Source organism: Lampris incognitus, chromosome 20 (assembly GCF_029633865.1).
Source record: "Lampris incognitus isolate fLamInc1 chromosome 20, fLamInc1.hap2, whole genome shotgun sequence".
NCBI classification, from domain to species: Eukaryota; Metazoa; Chordata; class Actinopteri; order Lampriformes; family Lampridae; genus Lampris; species Lampris incognitus.
In genome coordinates, this window is record NC_079230.1 from 13882036 (window position 1) to 13906112 (window position 24077).

The 24077-nt window shown below is 44.6% G+C and overlaps 1 protein-coding gene across 1 annotated transcript; it reads left to right on the forward strand.

Moving 5' to 3' along the window:
• The first annotated feature begins 145 nt into the window (after nucleotides 1–145).
• Nucleotides 146–22188, forward strand: LOC130131006 (uncharacterized). The gene is made up of 14 exons (XM_056300866.1): nucleotides 146–270; nucleotides 498–593; nucleotides 1389–1619; nucleotides 2495–2642; nucleotides 2761–2787; nucleotides 2923–3466; nucleotides 9488–9947; nucleotides 10706–10945; nucleotides 17964–18557; nucleotides 19172–19267; nucleotides 20483–20716; nucleotides 21043–21190; nucleotides 21273–21299; nucleotides 21404–22188. Exons 1-14 carry the CDS (start codon nucleotides 259–261, stop codon nucleotides 21946–21948), a joined length of 3402 nt encoding a protein of 1133 aa, XP_056156841.1. The 5' UTR covers nucleotides 146–258; the 3' UTR covers nucleotides 21949–22188.
• The last annotated feature ends 1889 nt before the right edge of the window (nucleotides 22189–24077 follow it).

Sequence of the window (24077 nt, forward strand, 5' to 3'; positions counted from 1 at the left end):
GGTGAGGGCAGACCGAAGGCCGTCAAGTCCTGTCTGGTGTGTCTGACCTCGTACTGCGAGGAGCACCTCAAGTCCCACACTGCGAGGTTCACCAAGCACAAGCTAATGGAGCCCGTGGCCAACATGGAGGACCGGATGTGCCGGAAGCACGAGAGGCTGCTGGAGCTGTTCTGCAAGAAGGATCAGACGTGCGTGTGCGTGCTGTGCACTGAGACGGACCACAGGGCACACTACACAGTTCCCGTGGAGAGGGAGTGGATGGAGAAAAAGGTGAAAGGAAAGCGTAAATACCTTAATATAACCTTTCTGTGAAAGCTACACATTACCTATGCATTTTGGAGTGGTAAATACCAAAAAAAAATCCCTACTCATGTGAAACTTTTATTACTAAGGTCAAAACAAAGTTCATAGCGGAAATTGTCATCAAGCTTTTCACAGCTTAATATGTTGACTCATCCTTGTTAGAGGATTCAACGTCTTCTGATTCTGTCCTCCAGGCGCTGCTGAAGAGGACAGAAATAGACGTGCAGCAGATGATCCAAGACCGACTGCAGAAAGTGGAGGAGATCAAACACTCCGTGGAGCTCAACAAAGTGAGTCCTTGTGAGACCGAACAGTCCCTCCATATGCGGCAGCCATGCAAATGATGGCGTCACATTATACGCTACATAATAACCCGTCTACATGCACGGCGATAATCCACAATTATTTGGCATCTCCAAATATTCCTACTTTTGTATCAAAACAAGTCGATGATGCAGGTTGACTATGGTCTGCAAGTGACTCAAGTTACTGGCTGTCCCAAGAGCCATAGCACGCTTTTTGTATGTTTGTGTACACTTTACACATCGTTGACGGATAATGAAGTTGAACGCCTGCGAGTTATTTAAGAATTTGCCTGGTGTGTCACAACAAAACTAAGGATACCTGCACAACAAAATGTATGTCTCCGACAGCAAATAGTGCCTGGGGGGGAAAAAAGATTATATTATCGACAAAATTCAAATGTCCATGATGTCCTCATGGTGACATAAGTGTAAGCTGGGGAAGCTGAACATTTCAAAGTGGTTTTATCACCTGAACGTTTGAATTAAATTAAATGGTGAGATCAGTTAACTTAAAAAAAATCTATGGTATGCTTTGGAAAATGGTCAGGAGTAATATGCAATTTATAACAACAGGCAAAAATACTGCTATGGCCCTTTAAGGGTCACTGGCAAAAAAATGAAAACCAGTGTGCTCCCTAATGACTGTCAGGCCTCTTCATCTAAATAAATTAACGAGAATACCAATAAGTCAATCAAACAACCAATCAATGAATCAGACAATTAATGAATAAACTTGCACATTTCCACTGATGTCTGTGATGGTTCGCTCCCCGGCTCCAGGCCAGCGCCCTGAGAGAGATCGAGGACAGCATGCGGGTCTTCTCGGAGCTGGTGCGCTCCATCCAGAGGACCCAGGCCGAGCTGGTCCTGGCTATCGAGGAGAAGCAGAGGAAGACGGAGAGGTGGGCCCAGAGTATCATGTCTGAAGTGGAGCAAGAAATCGCCGAGCTGAAGAAGAAGAACGCAGACCTCGAGAATGTGGCGCGCACAGACCACATCCACTTCCTGCAGGTTTTCTCTTCTGCACAACAAAGCTGGCTGTCACTGTTGTATCAAGTAGTCATGTGAGATAGAATTATGCATTTTGAGATTTTTGCCCTGAAAAAAAAATCACTCTTTACTTGTTTTTTTTAAAAAAAAATTTTTTTTTTAACTTTTTCTTTACTCTGTTGTCCTGACCTTTGCACATCTGGTTTTTGGTTAATCACACATGGACGACAGCTCTATTCTTCTGTTGAAGTTGCTCCAAGTTGCTCTAGATAAGAGCCTTGGCTGAATATATAACATGTAAATGAAACATAAATAAAGGGTGTACTGGGAGGTACACCCTTAAAGTTGTCATGGTTTCATGAGGAGTTGCCATCACATTTCTCTCAAAAGACAGATTTCTCTCGGGGGGTCCGGGTGGCGTGGCAGTCTACTCCATTGCCTACCAACACGGGGATCGCCGGTTTGAATCCCCGTGTTACCACCGGCATGGTCAGGCGTCCCTACAGAAACAATTGGCCGTGTCTGCGGGTGGGAAGCCAGATGTGGGTATGTGTCCTGGTTGCTGAACTAGCGCCTCCTCTGGTCGGTCAGGGCACCTGTTCAGGGGGGAGGGGGAACTGGGGTGAATAGCGTGATCCTCCCACGCGCTACGTCCCCCTGGTGAAACTCCTCACTGTCAGGTGAAAAGAAACGGCTTGCGACTCCACATGTATGGGAGGAGGCATGTGGTAGTCTGCAGCCCTCCCCGGATCGGCAGAGGGGGTGGAGCAGCGACTGGGAAGGCTCAGAAGAGTGGGGTGATTGGCCGGATGCAATTGTGGAAAAAAAGCCCCCACCCAAAAAAAGATGGATTTCTCATTTTGGACTGTGTCTTTGTATTTATTGTCTCTCACCAGAGTTTCCCAGCCCTAAGCACCCCTCCACCTGTTAAAGATTGGTCTAGAACCAGCGTTCCCACCAGCATGTGTGTTGGCATCTTGAGGAGAGCTGTGTCCACACTGGAAAAGACACTGAATGAAGAGATAAATAAACTGGCAGACAGTGGTAGGATTTCTCTAAACGTTCATATCTGTTCATGAGGTGTGTTGCTGTTGGCCTCAAAATGACTGCAATATTTAAAGCTTCATATGTTTAAAAGTATTTCTCCCCTCTGATTTTACAGAGATCAAGAAGATAGCGAAATACACAGGTAACCTTTTTCTGCACGAATCTTCCCCCTTTTCTTCTGTAATCCTCAAACCTGAAGAATTCACATTATATTCAGCACTCGGATACAATCACCAAATGCTCTAACACTGTTGTATTTCTATCTCCTTAATCCAAGTCGATTTGACTCTGGACCCCGACACTGCCAACCCGTGGTTGCAGCTCTCTCAGGACAGACGTCAGGTGAGACACCTGGGGGCATGGCAGGACCTCCCGGACAACCCCGACCGCTTCGACACGGTGGTCATCGCCCTGGGCCGCGAGGGCTTCACCTCGGGGAGGCACTACTGGGAGGTACAAGTTGGAGAAAAAGACGACTGGTACATAGGCATGGCGAAATCCTCTGTCAACAGGAAGGGGCGGATCTCTGTAAGCACCACCCAGGGTTACTGGGCCCTCGCTATGAAGAAAGGCCAGGAGTACCGGGTGTCCACATCCCCACCATTAACGCTGACCCTCAACTCCAACCCCAAACGGGTGGGCATCTACGTGGACTATGACGAGGGGCAGTTATCGTTTTATGATGTGAAGGCAAGGACCCACATTTACACGTTCAAAGAGAGGTTCACAGAGAAGATCTTACCTTTCTTTTATCTGTATTGCTGTGACAAAGCCTCTGATATCATAGTCATCTCTTCCATCAACGAGAAGGCCCTGATCAAGCAAAGCTAATGAAAAGTCTGGAAAAAAAAGGAAGAGTTTGGAGAGTCCTTGTCAGGATGGAAACCAAACGTGGCATGCTAGCCAAATATTTTTATTTAATTTAAATGGAAGTTGATATTTGTCCTTGTAATATGTTCTGTATTTTTGTAATAGTTTAGAGGAATAGAGGAAATTAACATTTTAATCCACTTGTGTCCCTTAAGTGAGAGTAACACGAGGCCTGAACTGCATGGTATTTGCAATGTAAGTCCTGAAATGCATGATATTTGAGAAAATTAGAATTGTGAATGTGTCAGTGGTATAAAATTAAATTCAAATTAACCCCCCTATCTTTAAAACCAACTCCTCTGCTTTGTTAGATTGCATGTTAACTTAACGATAGCTGTTTGACGGTGCAAAGCAGTGGCGGCTGGTGAGAAAAAAAATGGGGGGGGCAAACAAACTGAAGTAGCATTTCATAGTGCAGCCAAAAATAAAAAATAAAAATCTAAAAACAACGCAACACATTGTAATTCTGCCTAAACACTGGCCAGCAGCACTACTTGCTAGTTGAACAGAAATGTTGCCCTCCTTTCCTTCCAGCTTGCAAATTCCTCAGTGACCTTCTGGTCAGTCAGTCATCTCAGTCACCAGCGTCTTTTCCATTGACAGCATGGCCAGTGCATTCAGCCTCCCCTGGCCTGTGGTGCTTCTGGGGAAAGTTCTGCACAGTTTTTGAAGTCCCCTTAAATACAAGTGGCATTCTCAGGGTACCCTTTCAACACCCCGCCAATTAAGGGAGGCAACACAACCCACCAACCCACGGAATATCCCGGGCTTCTCGGAGCTCTCACTCTCATCACGGCCACGCAAAGCCAACTCAAAGGCTCCGCAGCATTTCTCAAGTCTATTGCTCTGGACAGGATGTGACGATTTTCTGTCCCCTCTTCGTCGTGCCCATCCCAGTGTTGGGCAGAGTTACTAGCTTAACTACATTTCTCATCAGCGTGGTGGGAATCAAATACCTTTTCAGGAACGAAGCTCTTTTATTGATGAAGTAGTGCGCTAGCGTCCACACACGCTACGGTTCCCCCGGCACTTCTGAAGGTCAAGCACAGCGGATCTTTCAGCAGGCGTCCGAAATACAGCCGCTAAGGGATCTGCAAGCGACACCATGCGGACCTGTTTGGGTAGAGGCTAGTTCCCATCGATGCAGAGAACGGTCAACTGAGCATGCGCAAGTACTCGTTGCCTCCGTTGTTTGGGTTGGTTAGGGTTAGGGTTAAAGTTAGCTAATCAGACGCAGAGTAGGGGTGGGTCTTCCTAGAATCCTAGCGCCTGGATGCTACGCGGGGCGTATGGAGGCATGGTAGAGGCATTTCACGCATGCTCAGTTGACCGTTCTCTACTCCATTTCCGTTCTCTGCATCGATGGGAACTAGCCTCTACCGACCTGTATGTGTAGCCCACAGAAGCGCTTCCGTATGGCGGTGACGTCACGCACCGATCCTTGGGCTGATTCCTGCGACTCCACCCTCTGCTGCAGACACACACACACACACACACACACACACACACACACACACACACACACACGAGACGCCTGCTTTTTGTTATTATGTGGAGCACATATTTGTTTTTGTGTGTGTTTGTTTTTGTTGCCAAATTGGCTTTAGAGCAGTGAGAGCAGAGAGCATTTTATTGTTTACTCAACAACTGAACTGAGCATCTTTTGCATGCCTATCTGTTTGACTGACCGTCTATTGATCGCCGAGACAGCAGTGGCTTGGAATCTAGTTGGTTCAATGTGGGGAAAAATAGCCTCGATGTAGTAAACTACATTTTGCCATGTTGCTGTGCCGTAGCCTGCAGCTTCAGTGTAGTAAAGCTTGAATGAATGAATGAATAAATGAATGAATGACTGACTGTATGGATGATGCTTTATTTCAAACACGTATATAAGCGGGACATAACATACAGATAAGCCACTGCCAATAATCTGAGGTGATCAACAAACTCACACATCAAACTCAGCGAACAGCTCTCTGTGTGCGCGCATCAGATTATTTGTTAGATGATCGAAAAGCAGTAAGAGGAAGTATACACATTTTTTTCCTACCCCTTCTCACCTACTCTTAATGCAGCTACTATGCATTTCAAACCCAATTCCCACTGTACTGTACAGTTCAAATTCAATGCAAGCTGTGCTGCACAGTAAAACCCATCTACTGTGAACAACAGGAGAGAAAAAAAACATTAAAAAAGTGTGTTTGTGTGTAATTAAGTCTTTTTCAATGAAGGGCTAAACTGTTGGAGAGATGGGAAGGCACCCCAGCGCCCTCTATTGGCCATTCACCACTGGTGCACAGTCAAGTGTGCTCTGGGTTTGCATAGTCCCCTTGGTCTCCAACGATCCCAAACGTCAACATACATTTTAGCAAATGGTTGACCATTTCACATCAAGTGGCGTTGTTGGGATAATGTAGGTTTCGATTCAGCGAAATAACGTCACTTAGCCAGTCGTGGGCCTCTCATCCTCTCACAGTACAATATTTACTGCCACGTAGTAAGAGCTGGTGAGCGATGCAGTTTTTCTTTTTTTGTTAAACACGAAAGTTCTTGAATGTATGTTAGAAAACTTGACATTGATAAAGAAGAGTTATGAGGCTCAGGGGAGTCTCACATCAAACTTTGCATCTTTTCCCCCCCACAAACTATAGTCACAAAATGCAGAATGTTTATCTATTTTTAATTTATTTTTGGACGAAGTTCTGTGAAATCATATGCTAACCGACGATGACTCATGTAAGAATTTTTGGATTTTTTTAAAAGAAATCTTTGTGATCAACACATATGTACAACAAACAGACCTGCATAAAGAGGCATGTGTATAGCTGTGTGTACACTCATCTGCAGCACCAGTTCGGTGTAGTGCGTTTCTGGTTTACATACATACATAGCAATGAGTCAGAGGATGGTGTCTCGCATCCATCATTGAGCATAAACTTGATAAGATTGTTAATATGCTTGGGGGTCAACAACAACAGCACAGCTCACCTCATTAAGAACTACTACCCTGTTACTTGCTCTTAGCACTTATTGTATTCACTCATTTAAATAAGAAAATCTCTTTCTTGCGCTTTTACTTTAGCACTGGTTTTGCTCTTAGATGCTTGTTTAGAGAGAAGACGCACTTGTGACCTCTGATGACTAGTAGCCCTCCTGATTTCCTACATTAAATGCACTTACTGTAAGTCGCTTTGGATAAAAGCATGGGCTAAATGACTTTAATGTAATGTAATGAACATTTTCCTCTAAAAGTGCGTTTCAATATGTTCCTTTCGAACATTTCGACAGTCCCCCTGTTGAAATAAAGGATGGACAAGGTCTAAAGATGGAAGGCTAATGACTCCGTATCATTACTTCACCACGGCCAGCGGTTGTGTTATTAATCTCTCTATTCATGCCGCCGATCCGCTAGCATTTCTCCTAAGGAAATGGGACATTTTTACAGGTATATGAGTTTATGAGCATGAAGGATAGTTACAACAGCACCCTTCCCAGTGGTAAGAGGTGTGTCGTTGCCTTTCAGTCCGAAGGTTACAACAAGTGTGCCACATGACTCAACACTTGAAAGGTAAGTGGAAAAGACCATCTGAGACGTCTAATGTTCGGTGCACTGTTTTAGTTAAACTAGCTCTTAAAAGCCCTGTTCATGTTGCAGGGCTTTACTTAAAATACTGTCGTGGGTCTTGTCAGGGAGTTGTAATACCCCTTGCCTGACATTCACCTGCAAAGTCTATGTCTGAATGCAGGTTGGCATTCTGCCACTTCCTCCTGGCTATGCATTAACTGCATCCATGTGGATCTTGCTCTTCATCTTTCTGCGTCGGAATTGGACGGCCGTGGTTTTATTTTATTTTGACGTTTCTTAAAGTGTCACGGGTGGACATCAACGCACGCGACTAGAGCTGAATATTGTTTTCAGTGACATTTTAAGCCCCCCAGCAGGGGCCAGCAGCGGTTAATCTTCTGTTAGGCTCAGCGGCTTCAGGGCAGATTCAAGAGCAGTAAATGGGCAAGAGCTGCACACTGGCGCCCTCGTGTGGCCATGTATGCAGCCTCACAAGAGGACCAGGTGAAGGACAAAAATTCACACAAGTTAAAAGAATAAACAAACAAATACATGAATGAATGAATGAATGAATGAATGAATGAATGAAGCATCCCAAGATACATTGCACGTTACATTCCAATACAACGTTCAGTGAACGTATAGGCTCACAAGCCATGTGAAAAACAGACAAAGGTATAAATCAACTATTGTGGTTTAAAACAAAATAAAGCATTCATTTAAAATGTCTACTCTCGGAATTTAATTCACAAATGGAGGACTTAGAATAGCAATTTGTTTTCCTAGGGGGCGCTATATAGCGCCGGTCTGAGGGCATTACAGTGAATTCCCTGGACAGGACGTGGTCAGATTGGCTAATAATTCCTTTTGTTTTCTGGGCCACACGTTTCCCCCAGAGGGAGCACAAGTCTCTCTGCTGGACTCCCATTATCTTGGAGCAGACCTTAACGAGACTGTTGAGGCTATTCCTGTCCTCCACTGTCAACCCATTAAACCAACAAATAAAGGGAAAAGTTAAAAGACTTTCAATAGATGACTGGTAGAAAATCCACGAGACAGTGTTACAGATATTAAAGGATTTCAGCTTCCGCAGGAAGTGAATTCTTTGTTGTCCACGCTTGACAATCGAACCTGTGTTCACATCGAACTTGAGTTGAGAGTCGAACACGATTCCCAAGTACTTACTAGTGTCAACAATTTGAACATCCTCACCATGTATAGTGCTAGCTTTGGCTTTATCACTGTTTCTCCTAAAACCAATGATAAGTTCCTTAGTTTTAGGCACGTTAAGGTCAAGGAAGTTGTCATCGCACCAATCAACAAAGGCAGGTAGGGCACAACCGTGATCTGACTCCGAGCCCTGAAGAAGAGGCAAAGGTGTGGTATCATCAGAACTTCACCAGGGAGCTACCCTCTTTAGAAGACCTGCAGCTGTCTGTGTACAAAATAAAAAGCAGGAGGGAAAGAATGCAACCCTGGGTGAGCCCACGTTTGAGACCAGGACATTGGACATGACTCCATTAACTAAAACCTGCTGGGTTCTGTCTGTTAAAAAGTTTAAAGAGCAACATTAGAAGCTGATCAGCTAAATTAAAACAAGAAGCAAGCCGCTCGATCAAAATGTGAGGTGTTAAAGACGCAAATAAAAGTCTCACATGAGAATTGGGTTTCTTCAGGTGCTTATAGTATACTCTGTCGAGGATAAGCGTTTTGCATCCTCCACACCCATGCCAGCTTGATAAGCAAAGTACAAGGGGTCTAAATTGCCATCAACTAGAGACAACCTCGTCTTTTAAAATTTTCTCAAAGTTTTTCACCGCAAGTGATGTAAGTGCAACAGGTCTGAACTCAATTTAGTTCTCTGGAATTGTTTGAGTTTGGAATAGGGATGATAGTGGAAGCTTTCCAGATTGACGGTAACTGGCAACAATCGGCACACAAATTTAGCAATCATGGGAATAAGTGCATTTTTCCCCCCAAAAGATGTTCACAAAGATTCACCTAAGTCCAACCCCAGAACCCCAACAAATCCAGCGGCAGTGGCTCGGAGGTAGCACAAGTCGTCTGGTAACTGGAGGGTTGCCGGTTCGATACTCGGCTCCTCCTTGCAAAAATGTTGAGGCGTCCTTAAGCAAGACAGCTAACCCCCACACACACTCATACACCGCCATCGGTGTGTGTGTGTGTGTGTGTGTGTGTGTGTGTGTGTGTGTGTGTGTGTGTGTGTGTGTGTGTGTGTGTGTGTGTGTGTGTGAGGCATTCATTGATTGTAAAGCGATCTGAGTGGCTGCTGCAGCTATATAAATGCAATCCATTTATTATTTAACCTAGGTATGACAGAGCTTGCCACGTGCTCCATCTGTCTGGAAAAATTCACGAGCCCCACTTCCCTCCCCTGTGGTCACAGTTTCTGCCTGGCCTGTATAGGAGAGTACTGGAGAATCCAGGGGTCCTGCCAATGCCCCCTCTGCAAGGCCTCCTTCCAAACCAGGCCACAACTCCAAATAGACCAAAGACTACATGCTGAAGACCCACCTGGCTGTGGGGATGATACCATCCCTTTCAGAGCTGGAGAAGTGCCATGCGACATCTGTCTGGCAAAGCATCGCGCGGTCAAGTCCTGTCTGATGTGTCTGGCCTCATATTGTGAAGCTCACCTGGAGCCCCACTACCGCGATGAAGGCCTTGAGCACCATCTCCTTGTCGGTGTGTTTAAGAACCTGGATGGCACTGTGTGTAGACTGCACGGGAAGCAGGTAGACAGGTTCTGTAAGAGTGACCAAACATGCATTTGCAACATGTGTGCCCAGACAGACCACAGGGGCCATCGGGTTGTGTCTATCACCAAGGAAGCTGCGAGGATGAGGGTAAGGGCTATACAATTTAACAGAACCACACCTGAATACACCACGATTAACAAATAATATCATCAGATCATTTAAATATATAAGCAACCCTTTGATTTCACAGGGTTACCTTTAAAATCTCCATTGTCCAATTCAATCTTAAAAGACTCATAAGAATCTACAGCCACAACAGCGCCGGTGTCATGGTACGAGCGGCAGGCTTCCATAGTGGCTGCTTCCCTCTTACTTGGGTCGTACAGAATCCTTTCAGGTCCAAGTTTTGTGCTGTGCTTTTTCTTAACGCTGTCATGTCGTGTGATTTTTAGTTACTCACCTTTTAGTTTGGCGGCACGGTGGCGCAGTGGTTAGCGCAGTCGCCTCACAGCAAGAAGGTCCTGGGTTCAAGCCCCGGGGTAGTCCAACCTTGGTGGGTCGTCCCGGGTCGTCCTCTGTGTGTAGTATGCATGTTCTCCCTGTCGCAGGGTTCGCCATTAACCATGGCCATAAATAGTTACTCTGTGGCCACCATATATCCCCAGTAGGTGGCCCCCTGTGGCCACCAAGTCAAGGTTAAATTAAAAAAAAAAAACACCCACTGCCCTACAGAAACACGAAAAGCGGACTATGAAAAAATGAAACGGCAGCGAAAATTTAGGACTGACTAAAAGCAAGAATTACAGTTTCATTTAGCACCTCTAGCATCTCTACGGCAGCAGTGATGAGGCATTGTACTTGGAAAGGCTTGGACTGCTGATCCGCCCAAAATTGTTTTTCCACAGATGAAATTAAAACGGAGGATGACAAAACTCACACAGAAGATTCAGGAGAGACTTGGGGGAGTTGAAAATACCAGGCTCTCCTTGAACCTCAAGGAGGGAAGTGAAGGAAATCGGAGCAGGGTCTGGACAGGAGCTGATGGGCTGGTCAAAGAGATGGAGCAGGAAATCACAGAGCTGCAGAGGACAAACACTGTGCTGGGGCAACTCTACCGCACTGACAATCCCCTCCACCTCATTCAGGTCAGCGTTGTGGCCCTCTGAGAAGCCCCCGGTTTCAGCCTGGACGTTTGGGGCGTGGCTACACATATAGCCCCGCCCTAATTTAGAGCCTGAACTCAAGGGCTGCTCGGGATTTCTGGGCAATGAGGAACTAGCGATAATTTTACAGATTACACTGGACAACACGTTTTTTTTCAAACATTTTGCTCCCTGAAAAAAATGAGAGATTATGATAGACAATATCAAACTAATAATTATTAGTTTGTTTATTTTGCCATTTACACCTCAACTCATTAATATCTAACCATAGAATGTTATACATAAAATAAAAAATCCTCAATCCCTTTGTTTTACTCTCTCACCTCTACAGAGATCTCTTCACACCTCCTGAACCCAATGACTGTTCGCTACCTCAAGAGCTGCCAAATGACCCTGGCCTGGCTGGCTGGGAGGATGAAGGAAACACATGACAGTGACTGGAAATCCTCCTGAGCAAAGCACACTCCATAATCATACACCGACCTACCTTTGCCATTTATCTTGATGCATGATATGAACTTTGCCAAGCAGGCCCGAGGGTCTGATTTACCAGCAGATGGGCGACTGTACGAATGTGCTCCCTAAAGAATACTCTTCATCATGTCACAACACTCATGGGAAATGTAAATAAAGAAAATAATCTTTATTTTTGTCGTATTGGGTTAACATGAGGTATAACTAAACTATCAGCACACTTGAGTTGCCCAAGTCCAACAAAACATGCAGAAATCCAATCAACAGACATTTATTCCATTCCATTACCCAAACCGCTTATCCTGCTCTCAGGGTCGCGAGGATGCTGGAGCCTATCCCAGCAGTCACTGGGCGGCAGGCGGGGAGACACCCTGGACAGGCCGCCAGATGTGCATTTTTTATGGAAATTCATGCAAGGATCCCATCCTAAACTTGAATATTTGAGGATGCAAAGGATAGTTAATAATCAATTAGTAATGCAAAAACGGGGCGGCACGGTGGCACAGTGCTTAGCCCGGTCGCCTCACAGCAAGAAGGTCCTGGGTTTGAGCCCCGGGGTAGTCCAACCTTGGCGGTCGTCCCGGGTCATCCTATGTGGAGTTTGCATGATCTCCCCGTGTCTGCACGGGTTTCCTCCGGGGCTCAGGTCAGGTGAATCGGCCATACTAAATTGTCCCTAGGTATGAATATGTGTGTCTGTAGTTGGCCCTGTGTGATAGTCTGGCGGCCTGTCCAGGGTGTCTCCCCGCCTGCCACCCAATGACAGCTGAGATAGGCTCCAGCATCCCCGTGATCCTGAGAGCAGGATAAGCGGTTCGGAAAATGGATGGATGGATAATGCAAAAAAAAAAAAAGAAAGAAAAGTTTAAAAATATTACTAGTGTTTTTAGTGTTCATTCATTCTCTAGAGATTCAATGTCTTCAGTTCATCTAATATATGCATGTCTTTTGAGTTATGGGAAAAAACCAATGTGAGCACAGGGCCAACATGCAAAAATACACAAAGAAGGGCCGTTACGAAAACCTTCCTGTTGTGAGAAAACAATGCTAACCACTCAACCACCAAGTCACCAGTCCTTCCTTGTTGTTATTGTCACAATATTACCATCGTCAAAACTGATTGGTGGTGACATTTACTGGAGGTATGATGAATCTCATTCGCCCGCAGCTTGTCAGCCCTGGAGCCTGGCCTGGACACCAGCACCAGAACATTAAAGGCATCAGTCAAAACCCCAGAAAAGCTTCTCGACAGGTCTGTCACAGGGGCTCTGCTGCGCTTTCAAGTCTTCCTTAACTCGCCCAACACACCCATGCACACGCAGATAACCTCCCCACGTCATTTGCATGCTGTTATTTGACACACGCCGACCTCGGGCGGCGGGGAAAGGAAGCTTTTCAGAGAAATGAAACTTACCACACGGAGAATGAGAAAAAGGGTGGTGTCAGGACATAAGCAGTTAGGGGAAAAAAGGAGTTAAAATGAAGAGAATGAGGAAGGAGATGGGATTGAGCAAGTGAGAGAGAGAGAGAGAAAGAGAAAGAGAGAGAGAGCGTGTGTGAAATCTCCAGCGGTGTAGAGACAGGCTTCTCAGCAGCAGTACGGTAATGACAACATAACTGCATAGTCCACATTTAGCACATTATTTCTGGTCATATTCTTTGCATACACAAAATATGTATCTTGCATTTTATTGAGTGCACTGTCGATTTTCAACTAGGAATGACAACAGAACAACACATGTACTTCCTATTCAAAAAGAGTAAGATTTGATATCAATGCACCATAAATTCTCAAATAGTGGCCAGGGCCAAGGGTCTTTATTTACCTCAGCTGAAGAGAGAACCAAGCCTTTATCTGAGACAGGCCATTATTCCTAATTTGACATAAAAATGTGTTATTTTATGATATTTTTGTACCGTAATGTTTAATTTCCAATTAGACATGCAGCACTTTTGTCTTCTTTAAAATAATGACATGACTGCTGTTACGTCATTATTCTAACAGATATTGTGTTGTTATTCACTGTTCTGTGGTAAGACTGATTGTCTGACAGAAACAGTCACATTGGCATCATGGCTGTGGAGTTGTTTCAACACGTCCGTGTTTGTTACTGCACCAGTGTTCATGTAACCCGGTCAAAACACCTCAGCAGTGGTATTCAGAGACCGGAGAGTGTCCATAACCACGGTAAAGATGCCAGTTAGTGTCATGCAACCTGACTCCATGGTCCAGATAAATTAAATAACAATTCCTTAACAGAGAAAAACAGCAGATTTGAGCTTTAAAAAGTGAAACTCCGGGCAGCAGAGGGCTGAGTGCAGTGTGACTATATCGTTGTCATCCAACCCTCTCTGTAATTTCTGTTTGTTTTTTTTTTACCATTTTATTTGGAGTAAGGTCTGCACACTGAAATGCTCCCCAAAAATAATTCATTCGGCAACGTTCTGATCAGTCAGACCTTCCTCCGGCCCGAGGAAGGTCTGACTGATCAGAACGTTGGGAGCGTTTCAGTGACTAGACCTTACTCCTTTGTTCTAGTTTTGCAATTTGCGTCTTGTACCTTAACAATGTTTTCTGGGTGTGGGCACACTTGGTTCCTTTTATTTGGAACCAGCCTTTATTTCTCAGAAGAGGCAGCCCCCCTCCCCCCGCCTATTATTTGAGACCTGGCCATTATGATTTTATATGACTTTTTTTTTTGAGGAATGATGTATTCCTGTTTTTTTTCTTCAGTTTTTTTTTCTCCTGCCACTTGACATAATTCTGACTAAAATGCCAGTACAATCGCCTGTGGTTAAAGGCAGTGATGTTTTCAATTTGATGCCAGGTTAGACGTATTCAGTGTTTGTTATTGGTTCTGTTATTCATGCAATTACCTGCTAGGATGAAGCCACACAGAGCCTTAGGCTTAATTATCTAGTGGGTGTGAACCGGTTGTATCTCACACGCATGGCAGTATTAGTCTTTGTACTCAAATATATTTTATGGCTTTATGCACTGCAGAAAGTATATGATCTGTGAACAATAAAACTTTCACCCCCGCCAAAATGGTAATTGTTGATAAATTCTGGGGACGATGGTTGCACACAACAATCTCATTGCAGGTGTGTTTTCTTCGAGAAGATCCAACGTGTGCCCCTCAGTGTTAAAGGCCTAATCTGTGATTTGTTAGGCCATATATAGAATTAAGTTATATATACATACAAAATTGACTCTGCTTTGTCACACCCCCCCTCCGTTCAGTAGGGTGTGGAGGCGGTACGGGTGTCCTAATTTCTAAAGACTGGAAATTCACTGAGCTTTCTCAGCTAAGCAACAACTCCTCATCTGAATACCAGGCAATTATGGTTACTGCTCCTATTAAGCTATTAGTGGTTGTTATATATCGCCCATCAGGGTGTCAACTGGGGGACTTTCTAGCCGAACTAGACATGTTAGTCAGTCCTGATGATGACACACCACAGATTGTTATGGAAGACTTGAATATTCTTACTGACAAAACCCAAGCGACTGACTTCCTGTCTCTCATGTCCTCTTTTGACCCCCAACAGGTCCCCACCCCTCCCACACACAAAGTGGGCAATACTCTTGAGCTGATATTGACTTGGCACTGCTCCACAGCAAATCTGACTCTCACCCCCCTACATCTGTCAGACCACTTCTTTATTCGATTTACGGCCTCCCTACTGGAACATCCTCACGTTCCTACCCAAAGGGTCTCCTTCTGCAGAAACTTCCGGGCCCTTACACTGACTCAGCGCTCAATTGAGGTCTTGGCTTCCATGTCTCCTCATAATGAATTCTGTTCACTCCCTGTCAACGAGGCTACAGACACACTCTTCCTCACTAGCTTGCTCTCTTAATCTCTGCCCTCTAACATCCAAACCGGCTCATAATGCCCCCCCTAGTCCACGACTCACTGAGGTCATCAGAGAGCAAAGGGCAGGGCTCAGAGCAGCAGAGAGAAAATGGCGTAAAACCAGAGTCCACTGACCTCAATGACTATCAGTGTCTCCTGGCATCATTCTCCTCCAGCTTAAAAAAAGCTAGGACCACTTACTATCAGAACAATAACTGTGGCGCCACTAATGCTTGAAAAATGTTTTTTGCTTTTAAGTCACTCCTCAATCCACCTCCTCCTCTGACCTCCACTCTGCTCACCCCTGACATGTTCGCCTCGTACTTTACTGATAAGTTTTCTGCCATCCGTAACCAGTCCTCTGAGCCTGACCAACTCTGTCTGCCACTGCCAGCTAAAAGTGCCTCACTCACATCATTCTCCCCCTTAACTGGGGAGGAAGTCTCCAACCTTCTGCTGGACTCTAGTCCTGCTACCTGTCTGCTGGACCCGATACCATCCAATCTCCTACAGACAATTTTCCCCGCACTTAACCCCACAGCCACACACAGCATCAACTCCTCGCTTATAATGGGTGTGATCCCCACCGGATTTAAGCAAGCTCGGGTCATCCCGCTGCTCAAAAAACCTACACTCAATCCAGCCCAGGTTGAAAACTACAGACCAGTCTCACTCCTACCCTTTCTTTCAAAAATACGTGAGCACACGGTCTTTAACCAAGTCTCTAAATTCCTTTCTGAGAACAATCAGTGTGATGGCTTGGTGCCAGCTCAGTAATCCAGGTAAGAAAATCAAAGGTTGAATTAGTTCACCTGGATGAAAATTTATTGACAGATACGTTTCATCACTCAACTAAGTGAGATCTTCAGTCTAATTTGGGAATGTTTGCAATCACATTGTAAGATGGCTTACAATGTGATTGCAAACATTCCCTAATCCTCTGTGAATATTACACATGGCCATTGAAACTCTAGTTAATGGTAACACCCATATTTGCATATGCAACTGGTTGTTGATTTCGGTCGTTATACAACTGTATTGTTTATAAGGGATGGGGATACCTACAGTAAGTTTAGACAAGTGATACTTGCATCAAAATCCGACTTTTCCTGTTGTTAATCAATGTAAGGAGTGTGGATGTGGTCGATGAGACAAATGGTAGCCCTAAAATCACATATACGGCCAGACGAGAGATATCGGCGGCCGAGTAACTGATTTCCAGCTGGCGAAAATGTGGTAACTTGCTGCGTCACGAATTACATTAGCATAGAGGGCGTGTCCGTAGCGGGACGCTATAAAAGCGGAGATGCAGCCTTTTGGCTCGAAGGCGGCTGTATTGGCTGAGCAACATATTCGTGAGGCAAATACTCAACTTCCACTGAGAAAGAGGAATCGTCTTCCACTTCCATATCCTCAACCTCAAAGCTGCTGTCGGTGGTCTCGCCGCTAGCCATTTTTTGTTGTTGTAAAGTGACGACAGAGCAGGAAGGGGGTGAATTTCTCGTTTTCCTACGGCAAGCGGTTTAGCCCACCCAGCCACACCCACACGACCACCCTGAATTTTAGAAGCCAGTAGCTATGAAATCATAAAACCACACCCACACCTACCTTTCAGATGTAATTCAAACCACCTGTGTTAAAAATGTGCTCAGAAACAGCATAAAAGTATCTCTTGAAGATTTCACTTAGCTGAGAGATGAAATGTATCTGTCAATAAACTTTGTATCCAGATGAACTGATTCAATCGTCTTTGAGAATCTGTATGACCTGAATCAGTCTGGCTTTAAGCGGGGTCATTACCAAGACTGCACCCCTGTCGGTAATAGAATCACTGTGTTTGGATAGAGCTTCTGGTCAGTCTTCAGCTTTATTGCTGCTAAATCTGTCAGCTGCCTTTGACACGGTTAACCACCAAATCTTCCCCTCCACACTCACTAAGCTTGGCATCTCAGGATCCACCCTCCGCTGGTTCATGTCCTACCTCTCAGGGAGATCTTTTCGAGTATCCTGGAGGGAAGAAGTGTCCATACCACACATCTTATCCACAGGGGTACCTCAAGGGTCAGTGCTCGGTCCCCTTCTCTTCTCAATATCGGCCCCGAACCTACATTTTTGGCACTTGCTTGCTTTGTCGTCTCCTGACTAGATCCTTGCCTTTGTTGTATTAACTCTCAGATTTATGTCATCTTGGAAAACAGCATCTGCTAAATGAAATTGTAACATTGTAACAAAATCGAAGGGCTTAAAGTATAGATGGAAAACACGCATTTTGAATCTTTAAGTGATCGTAATTGAAAATACGGGCTTGTTTTATTCCAGTATTTACAAACAAAATGTATAAACAAAAAAACCCATTAAAAACTCAAACTTAGTTCTTTAGTGTTAGTTCTTGTATTAAGAGACGTATCACTCAAGTGATAGTGTGCTCTAATTCTGTGTTTTGTATTTTGGTTGCAGGGCAACCCCCTTTTCTTTTTTTACATTTGAAATAAGAGTTGTATCTTTAAATTACATGTTCAAAAAGAACGATACAATCCCACAACAATCTTATGTTAAACCAGCCTTTTGTATCTCACCTCAGAAAAAGTTTGCATAGGTCTACACATCTAAAATGATAATCAGTTGGGGTTGGCATTTCGTTGAAGTCTGGATTGCATGTTTGACAGGTTGACATCACAGGAAACAACATGGCCTCTTCTTCTGTGCCACCCAACTTACCCATCGACTTGGAGCAGTATTTAACCTGCTCTATCTGCATGGATGTGTTCAATGAGCCGGTCACCACAGCCTGTGGCCACTCCTTCTGCAGGTCCTGCCTCACCCGCAATATCAAATACAACGATCAGGTGTGCCCGCTCTGCAAGGAAATCCAGAGGGGAGACCCGAAGGTGAACTTTGTTCTGAAGAGCCTGGTCCAGGAGCTGAATAGGACACCTGGTCCGCAGCATGCTATGTACACAGGGGCACCCGGCGAGGTGGCCTGTGATGTGTGCCCCGGGAGGAAACTCAAAGCTGAGAAGGCATGCCTTGTTTGTCTGGTTTCATACTGCTCGGCCCACCTTAAGGCCCATTCTTCAACCAGAAGGCTGAAGGGACACAAGCTGGTGGAGCCCACGGAGAACTTGGATGAGAGGGCCTGCTTGACTCATGGGCGCCCCCTGGAGTTGTTCAACAGAGAGAGGCAGCGATGCATCTGTGCACTCTGTGTGGAAAAGAGCCAGCAAGTTGTGTCTGCCGAGGAGGAGTGGGATATGAAGAAGGTTCGTGGCTGTGTTATTTGTCATTGCTGATTGACGTTATGGACAGAGGTCTAGCAAGTAGTATGAACGCTGTTTTAATGTATTATGTGATATCTGATTATGCTCTAAAAACACCAAAACCAGTCCCAAAAGGTTAAAATATAATCCAGACAGCTTAAAAGAAAGGAGTGAAATATTCTTTCTGGGTTGCTGGTGAGAAACCAACCTGATGAAGGCACACAGCCCAAATACATCAGTGAGACGATAACCAGTTTTTAAATGGTGTGTCGAAAGTAATAGATTTAAACATCTATCATTGCAATTCTGTTATTTCGGTGTAATCATTCTATATATTCTGCATTGCTGTGCTATAACTTGTGTAACTATTAAGTGCCTCACTGAGTGGTCATCACAAATCTGTTAGTGTGTATCTACTCTGCCCACTCGGGACCTAAGGCATGGCAATCTGGGAGCCAATTTTGTTTTCCTGTTAAGATTTTCTTTTTCTGTTTAGTTTTTCTTAATCTAAGGGTAAGGGATGTTTTACATTGCACAGAATTTTATGTGATTGTAAAGCTGTGATTTACAGGTAAACAAATGAAATTTGACTTGACTTACATATTTATTCTCTACAGGCTGAGCTTGACAAAGTTAAGGCAGAGCTTCAGCAGGAAAGCAAAAAAAGGGAGAAGAAGGTGGATGAGATCAGTGCATCTCTGAAGGACTGCGAGGTAAGATTATATGAGAAACCCACTGAAACCACAGGAGCGCTGTGTTGTAACAGAACCCTTCCTTCTGGCCTCCCTGTGGACGTGGGAGGGCTCTCAAACGGAGAGAGGATAACCTCCTGTGGGGTCTATAAAGTCACATTCAAAAAGAGGCGCTACAGACTGTAAATAAGGTGGGGAAATGAAAATACAGGTGAGAAGGGCCGACAGAAGTTCAAGCAATCTAGGATGAATATGGGGGATGGAAATGAAAAATCAGTTGTATTGGAATTAGCAAATTTCATATGCTATCCTCTAAGATGCCCCCCCGCCCCCCAATGCAAAAAATAACTTTTTCTTATGGAAGAATAATCTTGCCTAAAGCTTTATCTGCCATCGAGCAATATCTACATGTTTTACATTTTTGCAAGCAGAACTTTATTTAATATACTCATACTTTTTGTTTTTTGTTTTTTAATACCCCCCCCATTTTTTCCCCCAAATGTACTTGGCCCATTACCCCCACTCTTCCGAGCCATCCTGGTCACTGCTCCACCCCCTCTGCCAATCCGGGGAGGGCTGCAGACTACCACATTCCTCCTCCGATACATGTGGAGTCACCAGCCACTTCTTTTCACCTGACAGTGAGGAGTTTCACCAGGGGGACGTAGCACGTAGGAGGATCACGCTATTACCCCCAGGTTCCCCCTCCCCCCCAAAACAAGCACCCCGACTGACCAGAGAAGGCGCTAGTATAGCGACCAGGACACACACCCACATCCAGCTTCCCACCCGCAGACACGGCCAATTGTGTCTGTAGGGACGCCTGACCAAGTCGGCGGTAATGCGGGGATTTGAACCGGCGATCCCCATATTGTTAGGCAATGGGAAAGACCGCTACGCTACCCGGATGCCCCAGTATACTCATACATTTATCCTCATAAGGGACAACAAATACTTTCACAAAAGACCTGAGGGCAAACATGAAAACAATTTGTGATTCGCTTTCACTGTTCAATGGTCAGAAAGTGACAACTCCTCGATTGGAAAACATATGACATCAACCATCGATGCCCTATTATTAGGAAACACCAAATACTGGTCTTCAGCCACCCTGATTTTTGTTCATGATTACTATGCTGTGCTTTCAAAGTTAACTATGCGACAGTGTAAAAGACAAGTCACTTAACAACAAAGACACACACGCATGACGCACTCGTGATTTTCTCCCACTTTCAGGACCAGCTGGATAATGAGTGGTGGGAGATCGAGGCTGTGTTTTCAGCTGTGATTTCTGCCGTGGAGAGAGCTCAGGAGATCGCCCTTAAGCCTCTGAAGAAGAAGAGACAAGACGTGAAGAAAGAGGCCAAACATCTCACAGAAGAGCTGCAAAGAGAGATCGACAAGCTCAAGAAAGCCATCTCAGAACTGGATGACATAGCTTCCCTGGAGGACCATGTCCTGTTCCTGCAGGTGACAAGAAAGGGAAAGCCTTTGCCCAGAGGACCGTAATGTGCTTTGACATCTCGGATGACCAATGTTTTTATATGCTGTCAGTTTGTGTGTTGTACACACTAAGCAATAATACAGAACGGGTGTAGGGTAATGTCACCGCACTTTGTGTGTTTTGCATCGTTTTTTACGCATTAATGTGAATTTTTGCAATACTACAATATTAGCTCACATGTTAATGTGGATGAGAGTGAACAGGGATGGAAGATAATCACTTAATTTCCTCATTCTAATTGTTCTCAGCTCCTCGAAGTGCTTATGACTATCTCTGTGTCTGCCTCTCTTAGAGTTACCCATCTACAACTGATATGAATGCTGGCAAAGACTGTAGTGGGGTAGCTCTTGATACATCATTCGCCTTTGGCACCATGAGAAACATCACAAAAAACCTGATGGAGGAAATTCAACAGCATCTGGACAAGCTGACCTACGTTGGTAAGACACGACCGCTAACAGGAAATATTGGTAAAAGTTTTGATGAAGATCAATGATGTAATTCTCTCACATTGCTCTACAGAACTTCAGAGAGTGCCCAAGTTCTCAGGTATGTTTTATACTCTACATGCTTTTATTCCCTAAATACTTCACCAACAAAATAGAGATGCCATTTTAAATTGACTGCGAATGTTTTCCATACTTGGTGTGTAGTGGATGTTGAGCTGGACCCAAACACCGCCCATGCTTTTCTTATTCTCTCCGATGATGGGAAGGAAGTGAGAGACGGTGGCCAAAAACAGGAGGTACCAGCCACTCCGGAGAGATTTGATCTCTTCTGTAGTGTTCTGGGTCTCAACAAACTCAACTCTGGAAGGTCGTACTGGGAGGTGGAGGTTGGCAAGAAGAACGGATGGGATCTCGGCGTGGCGAGATGCGATGCAAACCGCGAAGGGAAACTCTCCCTGAACCCAGACAACGGTTACTGGGCTGTTGTACATTATGACAAAGAACTGTACGCAGCCCTAACAGCTCCACCGACTCATCTTTCCCTGAAAGTAAAGCCAGAGAAGGTGGGGGTCTTTGTGGACTACAAGGAGGGTCTCGTGTCCTTCTATGATGTGACAGCTGGTTGTCATATCTATTCATTTACTGGGTGTTCATTCACTGGAGACCTGTACCCATATCTCAGCCCACATCTGAAAGAAGATGAGAAAAACAAAGATCCTCTGATCATCTCTCCTGTGAAACGCTGTTAAAGGTTTTATGCCGATAATCTCTGGAATAGTCCCCAGTTTGAACTAACAACTATTTCAATAGCAACTGTTATAAGGGGGGGGGGGTCACACTTTTCAACATTATCTGTGACGTAGAGCTAACACTCCATTAGCAGCTGTAATACTCAACAGTCTGCTGTGTCTCTGAATTTTCACCAATATTGTGTGCCAACGTGTCTGCCAGTGACGGCTCTGGTGAACAACCCACGTGGATGAACAGTAAGACCCTTACTCCCTGGTCTGCCGCTATCTTCAATGGGCTACATCAAAATAGTTTACACTGTATAATGCCAACACATGCATTATCAAGATGACGATTCACTGATTGTCCGCCAGACACTTCTTCTGCACAATTTCGCCTGTGTTTCAAAGACAAACAGGAGACTGCTCAGTATTATGGCTGCTAATACAGTGTAATATATGAAAACTACTCTAAACATGTAAGAGTAATACCAATGTTTCAACAATAACGTTGAAAATAACTGCTTTTCCCGTGGGTTTTTACTCAAAACATCTTTTTACTTGCACTCCCTTCTACTTTCAGTTATTAGCCGTAATGTTCTGCTGATCAAATACTATGGGTTCTGTGTGTTTTGATTTAGTCCATTTCTTTTTTAATTCATGTCATTTTATTTTATTATTATTACAAACGCCAATGTCCCTGGCTGACTAACTGAGCGACCACATTAGAGTGACTGACTGAGCGACCACATTAGACTGACTGACTGAGTGATCATGTTACACGATTGGGCTGCCGGACCAGGTGACCGATAACATCACTGAAGTTACACGATTGGCCGGCTGAGAGGCAAGAGGGAGAGCTCACAGTTAAAGCACTGCAAATAACAATCGCTCTTGACTAAACCCTCACCGGCGAGTTCTCAGAAGGACTGCATGGCTTTTGCGGCTGCTAAACCTCCATAAATAAGACAAAAAGGAACCGTGTAATTCTCAAAGCAACCGCAGAGTGAAATGCACCCCCAACTGGATGCCAAGCAAATTGCATCTCAGTGCACCGGGTGCCATTTGCTCGTATCTAAATAGGGTAATATGCATACATTTGGTGCAAAATTGGCTCCCTTCTATGCAAATGAGCCTCATTGCAAAAAAAAAAAGTCCAATTCACAAACACCAGCGCGAATAGCCACATGCAGTCAGAGTGAAAATGACTAGCGTCTGCAGAGAGTTGGTGGTGACGCCCAGACTTCCCAGTGATCATGGCAGCAGTGGCTGTAGCCAGGCGAAGGCACCGTCATGCCAGCCGTGCTCGTATGCAGATATTTCACAGGCAAATATCACTTTTTGATTTAACCGAGACCGAAATCCTTTGCAGATACAGGGTGCAAGGTCGAACAATTCTTGCTATACTTGATGACATCAAGGGTGACACTGAGCCTGCCTACTGCGTTCATGGCCTAAAGCCACCATTTATATATATTGCCAGGCGGATAACTGAAATCCCACGCAAAACAAGGGCACACTGCGATCAGATGCAAAGCTTCATGGGCATGTTTGCGCTGTAATATCAGTCGTGTGATATCAGTTTGTGACTCAGACCTTGGGCAAGTGATGTGCAACAGACAGACTCCATGACTTCTAGATAGACTTCTGCTTCCACAGATAGAAACAGATGACGCGGGGGGGAGTCAACAGAAAATTAGAACAGGTATACTTATAATTAAATTAAGTTCTCTTTCAAATCCAACATCCCAAGATATGAGAAATCGAAAAAGTATCTGAAATTAAAGTTCTCGCAGTATTAACAGACAACAAATTAAGTTGGAAGCCGCACATAAATTACATTAAAGCTAAAACATCCAAATCAATTGCAATAACTGCACAAAGTCAAAGAGCCACTAAATCAAGCTTCCCAAATCGTACCGTTCCTTCCTCCTCCCATACATTACCTACCTGTGTGGAAGTGTGGGGGAACACATGGAGAACAAACACAGATCCAATCTTCAACCTGCAAAAAAAAAGGAGCTATATGAATTGTAAATAAAAGCACTTCTGCTAAAATTTAAAAGACTTGATTTTAAAGCTGTTCAAATTATGTGCAGAGTAATAACTCAACAATTACCTGTGAGTATTCAAGGGTTGTTCCAACTGAG

Bases quoted from the DNA above. Each gene is read 5' to 3' on its own strand.
- LOC130131006 (XM_056300866.1), top strand. The intron at 3,467-9,487 runs GCAAAGCTAATG...CTGTGGTCACAG, and splicing joins AACGAGAAGGCCCTGATCAA to TTTCTGCCTGGCCTGTATAG. The intron at 21,300-21,403 runs GTATGTTTTATA...CTTGGTGTGTAG, and splicing joins GAGAGTGCCCAAGTTCTCAG to TGGATGTTGAGCTGGACCCA.